The 11599-nt window shown below is 42.2% G+C and overlaps 1 protein-coding gene across 1 annotated transcript; it reads left to right on the forward strand.

Moving 5' to 3' along the window:
- The first annotated feature begins 1993 nt into the window (after positions 1 to 1993).
- pcsk1nl (proprotein convertase subtilisin/kexin type 1 inhibitor, like) lies at positions 1994 to 11571 on the forward strand. Its single transcript, XM_026154726.2, has 5 exons — positions 1994 to 2308; positions 7572 to 7827; positions 8112 to 8355; positions 8433 to 8540; positions 10598 to 11571. The coding sequence occupies exons 1-5, from the start codon at positions 2255 to 2257 to the stop codon at positions 10998 to 11000; spliced, it is 1065 nt and encodes a 354-aa protein (XP_026010511.1). The 5' UTR covers positions 1994 to 2254; the 3' UTR covers positions 11001 to 11571.
- Positions 11572 to 11599: the final 28 nt, after the last annotated feature.

Below are 11599 nucleotides of genomic sequence, written 5' to 3' on the forward strand. Positions count from 1 at the left end.
GCGGCGACAGGGATTTGGGATATTGTATGTGTTTTGTTCATATGTAGAATGATGTGGCTGTCAGTAGAAAATGTCCAAACAAAATGTCAACTATTGTGATTAAATAAGAGAAATCGTTTTGAGAAGAGAATGTAGTTTGAAACCTGGCCAAACGCCATAGCCTCGAGGGCCGGTGTCCCGCAGGTTTTAGATCTCACCCTGGGTCAACACACCTAAATCAAATGATTAGTTCATTACCAGGCTTCTGGAGAACTTCAAGACATGTTGAGGTGGTTATTTACCTTTAAATCAGCTGTGTTGTATCAAGGACACATCTAAAACCTGCAGGACACCGGCCCTCGAGGCCTGGAGTTCAACACCTGTGCACTAGAGTGTCTGGCAAAAAATCTTTGCCAAATCAAACGAGTCGTCAAAAATCAGCCTGTCAGGCCCGGGCTGGCAACAAATGCCTTTGGCGCTGTTGGCCTACAGGGTGTCAATGAAAACTGTGCTGCTGTTAGCCAAAGACAAAGGAAAGAGGAGAGGGGGCATGTTAGGAGGCAGTGAGAGAGAAAGAAAGGTGAGAGCAGGGATTTTAAATGTTGATGCTTGAAGTCAAATGGCTAATGTTGAATGCTGAAAGAGAGGAATTCTGGAGTAACTGGATGAAGTGGTAGAGAAAGGGTTAAAGGAACAGAGGTAATGAGGTCATCATCATCAAGAAGAAAAGGAGAGTGAAGGCAAAGACAAGGCTTAAATGATGAAAGCTGAAGACGGAAAAATTTGGCGACAGTTCAGGGAAAAGACTGAGTGTTAGTGACGAGTTACTAGACAACTGAGAAAGTACAGCTGATGTGGTGAGAGAAACTGCCAAGAAGGTGTTCGGTGTATGCAAGAGGGCAGGAAGACTTGGTGGTGGAATGAGGAAGTACGGAAAGTGATGGAGGTGTAGAGGTCGAGCTGCAAAAGGATGTGAGCCAGGTTAGAGTGGTTAAGGATAGAGATGGAAGTGAATAGAGTGAGCTGAGAGGTTGTAAGGAATACTATGATGTGCTCAAGATTGAAGAAAATGAGAGAGGAGAAGTAATAGCAGAAAGTCAATGAATCTGGAATCTCAGAGGATTATTAGAGGAGGACGTGAGGGCAGCTGTAAAAAGGATGAAGATTGTGCTATAAAAACCCGGAGCAGGAAGTGTTTCTGTTAAAAGCTTCCTCCGTGGCTTTCTGCCCTTTGACAGGATCTCAGTTATTGGCTATAAATCTTCAGATGGATGTTCCAGTCAGCGAGCTGTTTTGGAGTGTTGCTGCTTTTCTTTTACGTTTGTTTTTATTTGTCTTCCAATCAAATGTTTCTGTGAAAAAAAGTGATCCTTCCTCTTCTTTTTCTTCTTCTTGGGTCAGTCTTCTCGTCTCCATCGGTGCATCTTTTGGTTCTTCTGTGTTTAGTCTGTTGTGTCCTTCTCTTCATCCTTAGCAACTTCCATATATCCTTCTCTCCTTGTTATGGAAATACATACTTCTTTGCTTTGGTTCTTATATTACCTGTTCCTTATCTCCTCGTTTATTTAATTCCTTATCTCTGTAGCTACTTCTTCCACACTATTTCTTATTTCTTTCCCTCGTCATGCCGCCCCTTATGTCCTAATCTTAATCCTTGCCCCTTTTTGTTTTATACACTTTATATCCTTTTCTCCTCGTGTCCTTTTCCCATTTTCCTCCCTCACCCCCTCTTTCCTATTTCTTGCATTCCCTTGTGTACTGATTTTCTTACTTGTCCCATTTCTTATTACCTTCCTTATCTTATTTATTTCCACTTTTTACATTTGTTTTCTCCTCCGTTGTTCCTTTGCCTCATTTCTGAAATTTTATTCCCGTATTTTATTTCCTTGTGTCCACATCGACCTCCTTACTTCAACTCCTTCCTTATGCCCTTACAGCCAAACTTATCTCTTTTTATGAACTTATCGCTTTCTGTGTCTTCTTATCTCCTTCCTTATGTCCTTCAATTATTTTTTTCTCCCACCTTATTCACTCCCATAATTCTTGGTTCTTCCATTTTTCATCACATCCTATTTTGTCCTCTGTCTTCTGTTATTATCTTATTCCATCTCAAAAGCTCTCCCTGTCGCCTCCTTCTCTTTCCTTTCTCCTCTCGCCTTCTGTCCTGAGTCATCGCTCCTCCCTCTCTCTGTTCCCTCCCCCCTTCCTCCCTTTTATCAGAGGAGTGTCTGCATCCTGCCTCAGTGTGTGTTTGTGTGTGTGCTCGGCCTGTAGCATGGCGTCTCTCGGCCTCCTGCTGCTCAGCACTGCTCTGATCCACACCACTCAGGTAAGGACGAGTCCCACCGACGGCACACACACATACAGAGAGAGAGAGAGCATGTTTACATATGTGTCGCATGTGTGTTTATCCAGCCATTCATCTCCACGGTGCTGCATCATCACGGTAACCTGACACTGATGCAAAACAATGTCACTGCTGTTTATCTTCTACCTGTCAGCACACACACACACACACACACACACACACACACACACACATCTGTATGTGTGCCTGTCTTCTGTTTTCTATTTCATTGATTAGGTATTGATTAACAGATGAGGGAAATCAGTGCAGAGAAACTGAGATGTTGTGAGGCTGCGGCATCTACGTGAAGATCAAACTGAGTTTTAGATGTTCGGAGAGAACCAGAACCAGGTCAGAACCAGGTCAGAACCAGGTCCAGGGTCTGCGTTTGGACCCTCAGATGCATCATTTCACCGTGGGTCCTCTCAAAGATAGCAGGACAATCATGAGTCTATTTTTGTGTGTGGATGTGTGTGTGAGTGAGTGAGTGTGTGTGTGTGTGTGTGTGTGTGTGTGTGTGGGTAGCTGCTGTGTCAGGAAGAACATTTCGTTTCAGCTGCTGTCACCATAGCGACAGGAGACGGTTACCCACAGCAACACGGCCGTAGATTACACAGGATACAGCAGGTCTCCTGACACATAATGACTGCTCAGCGTGTGTGTGTGTGTGTGTGTGTGTGTGTGTGTGTGTGTGTGTGTGTGTGTGTGTGTGTGTGTGTGTGTGTGTGTGTGTGTGTGTGTGCACTGCTGTTCATTATTTGTGAGGACAGGGTTCGCTTCCCTGAGCATACAGACCTAAATGACTGAGCGATAATAGAGATGAGGTTTATTGTCTCTGAGGGAAAATTTATATTTGGTCTCACGGCGCTGTGACAATAAAGTTATGTAATCTTTATTCAGTATGTGCACAACAACACAACTGCACCTGTACTGCACACAGTGCTCACTTTGTTACCGAGGTTTAGACACTGACATCATCATCCTGGACTTTAATTTTTAAACATGTTGTAAAAGACTCACCGACAGATCCTGGCGTGGTGGTCTGTAGGTGATAAGCAGCTGTGTGCTGTCACCCGGGGGGAGTGTAAAACATGTACGGAACAGCTTACAACATGGGCTGCTCTTGTTCATGTCCTTGCTTTTGGTGCTCCTTCAGCTTAGAGAACAAATGTTGTTTACAAAGAACATCCTGAGCAAACCGTCAGTTCTCTGCTTTTACCTGCCCTTTTTCAATCTGACCTTTTCATGCTTATGATAAAGTGCTGCCATTCTCTTTACTGGTCTAGTCCAACAGCGTTCGACCTGTGCATAATGTCATGCGCTGTTAACTTTTTTGGGACTTATGGTCCCATTATGGTGTCCGTTTACATACCTGTTTGGCTACACAGACATATAGGTTGTGGGAATTCAACCAGCACGTTGATCGACATCAGTAACGTTATAGATACGTAGCTTCTATCTAACTACTACAGGGTAACGACTGAAAACAACACATACTGCTTAACCTTACTTCTGCTGAGACCCCTCACTTCCAGATAAATATGAGGGTTGTGGTAATAAAGCTTGATTTTGTGTAAAAACAGTTAAAGAGTGGCTTATTTTGCCCATCTCCAGCATGACACATCTGCATGATTCAGTCCAAATTAATTCTTTTTGAACCTTTTACTGGGTCTTTATGCTGCCCATTAGTTCATCCTGTCTGACACAAGATCTTTTCGCTCCTCTCCCATTAAAAGCTTCTTCCTTCTTACTGTAGCGCCACAGAAATATGAAAAATATGATGATTCTTTCAGAGCTCAGGTTTCTTGGTTGCTTCACTTCCATGAGGAACAAAGTGACTTTCACAGTCATGATGAGTACCACAGACAGACAGAGCATAACTCTGAAACAAATGCATCTCATTAGAAATATGACTTTCTTTTTAAGGGTTGCGTGATCAGGTATCCAGGCAACCGAGAAACCTGAGCGCTGAAAAAACATCTAATACTATTTTAACCCAAACCATGATCTTTGTAATTCTAACCAGGTAAAGCTAACAAACCAGCAGGTCAGAATAAAAATAAACAGCAAATAAAAATGCGACCTCGGTCAGCTCACAGAGACGGTGTATTTTCATTGGATCATTGGATTGTGGGAACTATAGACTCTCCTGGCGCCCCTGCAGCCACCTAACATGGAATTATTTTGCTCTTTAACTTTGGAAGAACTTCACTTTTCTTTATAATCACGTTTCACCCATAGATGATTGTGGATTCAGGGTCTGAAAGATGGATGCAAGTGTCTTAAACATGCATTCTTTCCAATAGCCAGCAGGGGGAGACTCTTCAGGTCTCAAACCTCAGACTGGTTGTATTAAGTATATGTGAAATTGGACCTTTGCTTCATTGGTTTGTGACCTCAGTAAACATTGTCCTTGTGCGTTTATGATCTCAGTTAAGGCTTATTTATTGGTGTCAAATGGTAGGATAAAGCAGGGTGTAATTTGGACACCTGCCTCTTCTTTGGGAAGTTACGATGCTATGAGCTATCATCTTCCATGAAAATGGAATATCTGAGCAGAATCCATAACACATCTGCTGGACCTGTGTTTTTCCATACGGTGCTCAGTTCAGTCTGGAAAACGGTGAAAGATCATGATATGATGTGAAAATGTGGACATTTTGGCTTAATATGACTAAATTCTCCCTCCGTGCTGCACAGAAAGCAAAGAAAAGCTCTTTTTTAGGTTTTTATGCTGATGTTTTAATCTCCCAGAGCGCCGTGTCAGAGCTGCTCTAACGTTTGCAGAAAATACTGGATCCCACAGTGAGTCAGAGAGTTATTCTCCTCAGAGGGCTCATTACCTCCTCCTCCTTCATCTCTTCATCACGCCGCTGTCTCACCATCACACAGAGCCACAGATACAACCCTCCTCCTCTCCGGAATAAGCTGCTCTGCTGCAGGCGGAGACATATTATCATTGTAAATCAGTGTTAGTTCGAGAACTCTGACACATCTCGGCTAGAAATTAAAGCTGCTGCAGCAGGATGAACCCGGATCTGTCTGCTGCGATCGCCTGGCATGGAAGATTTAATCATCTCACAGTCAAAGCGACAGCTTCTTTCATGTGAAAGAAGCTGTTGAAGCATTTTTCTCTCATGCTTCCATTAATCCTGAGCAAAGATTGCTCGCAGCCTATTCAGACTCTTCATACTGAGGAGCAGTTTTAGGTACTTTACCCATGAGTCGCTCTATATCAGCGCAGATGCACTGATGTGTAACTGTCACTTAAGCATTAAACGTCACATCTGCCAACATATGTCTCCCAATGACGAGGATTAGCACATTTCATTCAGACACTTATGACAGAAAGATGCCTGCCTAGATTTAAGCAGAAGAGTTTAATTAGAGGTGATCATTTGGCTCATCATTCACTGAAAATAAGAGATGCACAGGAACTGGGAAGTGAAAAGTAAATATCCCCTTGGAGCCTAGAGGTTGATGCCAGGGGTGGAGGAGTGGAAACACCAGGTGGTGCTGCAGAATATATTACCAAATTTGGATGGCGTGTTCAGTACAAGCATGTTTGTGTGAGATGTAGCACAGATGTTTTTTAAAAATAGTAGATTTAAAGAATGTTTTATTTCTTAGTAAATGGTGGATATTTGTATGAAGCATGGTTAAAATTTGAAATAATGAAGTCAGAGCATGAAAAATGATCCCTGTGAGCCAAAGGCTCAGACTCCAGACTGCTCTAAATGCTCTGCCTTTTCCCCAGATGACACCACTGATATGGGATATCTCTAATATAGCTGTCTCCGACACAGCTCTGGCTATGAGCACAGATGTTTGGGAGGGGCAGCCAATCAGAAGAAAACTGGATAAAAGCACAGGAGAAATGAACTAAAACCAATATAAGATGAATGGTGATTATGGTGGCAAAGCTACTGTAATTGAGTATGAGAAGAAAAATATGGAGCTGTGAATCTGCAAGCTAGGTTCACCGTTATTACCACAAAGCCTTATTTATTATTAGCATAATTAGTTGAAAGCAGCTCAAAGAGCTTTTCACAGCAACGTGGTGGTGAGATCCATCTCAGTTGCACATCTAAGTGGTAACTGGAGTATTAATTGCGATGTGAATACTAAATAGAAGAACAATAATTTCTCAGTGCAATCATACAGCCAGCACTGCTGCTGAGTCACCGTAAGTGCAGCTCACTGATTAATATCACCGTGGTCTGAGAGTCTGATATAAATGCGATCACCCCGAGGCCTCAGACAGCTCATCGATAACCCTCTCGGCTGTCTTTCATCACTGCATCAGTCCTCCTCGGTCTCTCACACACTCACTTAGGAACAGAAACTGCTGCGTCACATCTGTTCTCACACCTTTCCTTCCTTCTGTGAACATTTCGACACTTTGTGGAGAGGGAAAGTTAGCTTTCTATCATCCGCTCATTGGTTAAATCAAGATGAAAAGGAATTATTCTCTCTTAAGTAAGAATCTCATTGAAAGCAAATCAACCACAGGGAAATCGAACTCCTGACCTTCAGCACTAATGAATATTGAGTTAACTAACTGATTAACACTTTAAGGAGACTGCTTCAAAGATTTATAATGTTGACATCCAGGCACATGGAGAGAAGTCAGTTCACAACACAAGGACATGATTACATGTATACATGCATATTTTTTGTGGCTCTCTGATCACAGCTAGTTCATATCAGTGGTGCTACATCAAAGGAAAAGCTCTGTTTGCAATAACCTGATCAATATTTCTTGCTTTGTAAGACACAATCTGAAAGGACCGTAACCATGGAAACAACATCAAGATCTGTACGTCCTTGGTGCAGTTTTGCAGGGGACACAACGCTAATGTTTCAACCTCGTTTGCTTGGTGGGTGCTGCACGGATCAATATCGGGCACTCTGTTTTTCAGCTTCCACGTGCTCTGTATGCCGATGATGTTGACATGTTCACATATGGAGGAAAGAAGCTGAGCAATTAGCTGTTAATCTGCCACATATAATGGACAAAGTTTCAAATTAGCTCAAGTGAAAGGCAAGTATTTATGTTGGTGGTGATTATTTCATACCTTATTTAATATCGTATCTACCTGCTCAGTTACTGGAAAGGGAAATTAGCTACTCGCTAAATCTGACAGAAGGCATCTGTTCTTTCATGAGATGGATTTTATTTTTAATCCCTGAGAATAAAAATTTAAGCTTATCTAAGCTGTAACTTCTGGTCTGTCTCCCTCAGTCTCTACCTGCAGCTCGTGCTGGGGGCCACGGCCTGGATGTGTCAGTGGGTGGAGTCAGACGCCAGCGCAGAGACCTCCCTAACATGCTGCCTTATGAAGATCAGATGATGTCATATCCTGCCATGCAGGGAGGAGGCAGGGCCAATGACCTGTACTACCAATCAGATGACTGGAGGGGGAGGGGCTTGGACCAGGCACTGCAGCGATTGGTGGAGAGAGACCAGAGGAAGGAGCAGGAAGAGGAGCAGCGAGCGGGTTAGGAAACTTTAATCCTTTCTTTTATGTTTTTCTTGAGATTTTCATTTTCAGGGAAACTTTGTTTACTTTTTTTAGTGTTTTACATATGAACAAAAATTCTGACTTTGTTCTAGAAATGTTCATTAATTTATTGGTAAAAATACAATATTTTGTCTTTGTTTCCTCACATCACTTCAATTATTTCCATTGTAAACGTTTCTCCGTATCAGTTTATCATCAGTATATTTATTTAGGCGAAATTAAAACCAACTTCTAAGTACACCAATCAAATATGTCCACAGCCTACCTGGCAGCTCTGCTCCGCCTACTGAGCGAGGCAGAGAGCGCAGGACTGGTCGGTCCGGGTGACGTGGAAGTGGTCGAGGAGGAGGAGGATGAGGAGGATGATCAGGGCCCCACAAGGGACTTCCAGGGTCCTGCTCCTGCAGACTACGATGAGACTGGAAGGGGGATGAGCATGGGGAGGCCCCGGGCCGCCTGGTGGGGCCTTGTGGAGCCCCAGCTTGCTCAGGCCCTGCTTGACAGGTAAATTTTAGTTTCATGCTGAGAATCTGTAGGAGACAGAAAAAGTAATCAATAATAATAAAGCATGATTTTCTCAGGATGGATCCCCGGCTCGCTCAGACGCTGCTGGAAAGAGCGAAACAGGAGAGACGTCAGCAGGCTGGACGAGTCGCATCAGGACTGAGCCGAGACCAGGAAACCCTGAGGTGAGCTCACCAATCTGTTAATGGATAAACGATGGATCAGTCCGCTCCACCTGCAGCTCTACAGAGTTCTTTTTTAAAATTCAGTCCACTGTAACTGTGAGTTTAATTATTAAATGAAAGTACTTTGAAAAGAAAGTTAAGAAATGGAGAGAAAGAATCAGAATATATTAAAACAATGTGAACAAAGTTTTAATTTAGCATGACTAATTACAGAATGAATGAGTTTTCTCTGAATGAAAGTTTTCCACCCTAAAATATTGAAATGTTTTGATTATTTTTAAGAGACATGTATATTTGTGTCCTCCTCTATTCACATATTAACACTTATTGAGAACATCCAAAGGTTTACAGGGAAACAGGGTTTCAAAGTGCTTTACAGAGACATTAAAAATCCAAAACAAATAAAAAGCATGATTTAAGATGGGAAAAAAGAAAGAAAGGAACAGTAGATAAAATCAGTAGTTAAAATGTAACTTTTGAAATTTAAGCTTAAAAGTAAAACAGTGCTTTACAGGATTTGGTGCTTTAGTCAAATGCAGCTGAGAACAGGTGAGTCTTCAACCTGGATTTAAATAAACTGAGTGTTTCAGCTGATCTGAGGCTTTCTGGGAGTTTGTTCCAGATATAAGGAGCATAAAAGCTGAATGCAGCTTCTCCATGTCTGGTTCTGACTCTGGGAACTGATAAAAGACCGGATCCAGATGACCTGAGGGATCTGGAAGGTTCATATTGGGTCAGGAGGTCACTGATGTATTTTGGTCCTAAACCATTCAGAGCTTTATAGACCAGCATCAGGACTTTAAAGTCTATCCTCTGACGGACAGGCAGCCAGTGTAAAGACCTCAGAGCTGGACTGATGTGGTCCACTTTTTTGGTCTTAGTGAGGACTCGAGCAGCAGAGTTCTGAATGAGCTGTAGATGTCTGACTGATTTTTTAGGTAGACCTGTAAAGATGCTGTTACAGTAATCAAGCCTACTAAAGATGAATGCATGGACTAGTTTTTCCAGGTCCTGTTGAGACATCAGATCTTTTATCCTTGATATATTCTTGAGGTGATAGTAAGCTGATTTTGTTATTGTCTTAATGTGTTTTTCTAAGTTTAGGTCTGCATCCATCACTACACCCAAATTTCTCGCCTGGTTTGTGGTTTTTAGGTGTATAGATTGAAGTTCTCTGGTGACCTGTAATCGTTTTTCTTTGGCACCAAAGACTATTACTTCAGTTTGTTTTTGTTTAGCTGGAGAAAATTGTGGCACAACCAGTCATTAATTTCCTCAGTGCATTTACCAACAGCCTGTACAGGGCCTCGGTCTCCTGGTGACATTGTGATATATATTTGTGTGTCATCTGCATAGCTGTGATAGTTTATTTTGTTGTTCTTTATAATCTGTGCCAGTGGGAGCATGTAAATGTTAAACAGAAGGGGTCCCAAGATGGAACCTTGGGGAACTCCACATGTGATCCTTGTCTGCTCAGATGTGAAGTTACCTTTTGATACAAAGTATTTCCTGTTTTCTAAGTACGTTTTGAACCAGTTTAGATTGGTCCTAAACTGCACTGCTCTCTAAAAGACACACTTTGAAAACTAACTTAAAACATGATGCACGTAGCGCTGAATTATGTTAATCTCTATGATATTTAGTAGATATTGTTTATTTTTATTTTTAGTACATCAGGGACTGACTGTGACAATCCAGAGGATGTATTTCGTGTTTTTCAATCTTTTTTTTTTTTTTTGACACACGTCAAGGCAAAAAGCAAAAAAATCTAAAGGCACACTTTGACTTCCCTGAAGACCATTTGGGAACTAATATCAGAAATGTTATTATTAATTATGTGTCTTCATTTGACTTGTTTCAGTTTTATACTTATTAGAAAATGTAAAACTGAACTTAATGATCCAATGATGTGCCCACAGCTGCTGAACCACCGACTCTTTATTTTATGATGTAAATTAATAGTATGATTTATTAATAAATTGCTTACTTATTTTGTTTAATAATATTATCAATAATAATAATAATAAATTCAAGATGGCCATGTATTCCCTCCTTAGGCGGATGGTTGCTGGGATACTCTCCAGCATCGGTCCTAACGGTGCCTCGGTCGCCTCCTCTGGTCGCAGAGCGAAGAGGGACCTGTCAGCGAAAGCACCTGAGCCTGTTAGCTCCGCCCACAGAAGAACCCGCCGTTCTCTTGACGATCTGGCTCCCCCTTCACCTAGCAACGACCCTCCCCTCCTCAGGGTGAAGAGGCTGGAGGATTACGACGGAGAGGAGCAAGGAGAGAAGCTGCACCCCCAGGTGGTCGGGCTGCAGAGGATGAAACGCATCGACACTACGTCAACAGGTGACGCAGAGGAACTGAATCATGGGAGTCGTAGGCGCCGGAGGAGAGCTGCTCTGAACTACGACCCACAAATATTGGTTGATCAGATTCTGGAGTACATGAGGGAGTAAGGAGTAGAGAAAAGAGTATACGTTGTCATTCAGGTTTTTATTTGTGCATCTTTTTCATTTGTTCCTGCTGCTTTCGTGAACATTTATCAAGTTGTTTGTTGTAAAAATGAGGAGAAATGTCAAACAGATGGAAAAGGATAAAACGGTTCCGTTTGTGCGAGTCTTTAAAACACTACATTTCCCATGAGCCTCAGCAGGCATTGTTCCAGCACATTCAATGAACCAAAATCTAAAAATTCACCGGAATCAAATTTGTGAAAAGAAACTTCTTTCTCAAGCTCTCCGATTGGCTGATAATCTACTGCAATGGTCTCTGGGGCTTGTAGTTAGACTCTTCATTACTGTAATGTGGTTACATTGTTACAGGTTCGCCATTAAATCGAGCTTCTTTCCTTCAAAAAAGATGGAGAGATGGTGGAAAGTGGTAATAACCTTGGCAATGGCTCATCAGCTATGTGATCAATACGTTCTCGTTGTGTTCCTGTACTTCAGCTTGTGATGATTCGTCTGTCTGTGGTGAAATTTTGATTCATGTCACACTCAGAAATAAAGTCGGTAAAGTCGACCTTCACTGCCGCCTGCTGTCTGTTTTTGTCCCC

The sequence above is a fragment of the Astatotilapia calliptera genome, chromosome 20, assembly GCF_964374335.1.
Source record: "Astatotilapia calliptera chromosome 20, fAstCal68.1, whole genome shotgun sequence".
Classification (NCBI taxonomy): Eukaryota; Metazoa; Chordata; class Actinopteri; order Cichliformes; family Cichlidae; genus Astatotilapia; species Astatotilapia calliptera.

Bases quoted from the DNA above. Each gene is read 5' to 3' on its own strand.
- pcsk1nl (XM_026154726.2), top strand. From the start codon at position 2,255: ATGGCGTCTCTCGGCCTCCTGCTGCTCAGCACTGCTCTGATCCACACC. The intron at 2,309-7,571 runs GTAAGGACGAGT...TGTCTCCCTCAG, and splicing joins CTCTGATCCACACCACTCAG to TCTCTACCTGCAGCTCGTGC. The intron at 8,356-8,432 runs GTAAATTTTAGT...TGATTTTCTCAG, and splicing joins GCTCAGGCCCTGCTTGACAG to GATGGATCCCCGGCTCGCTC.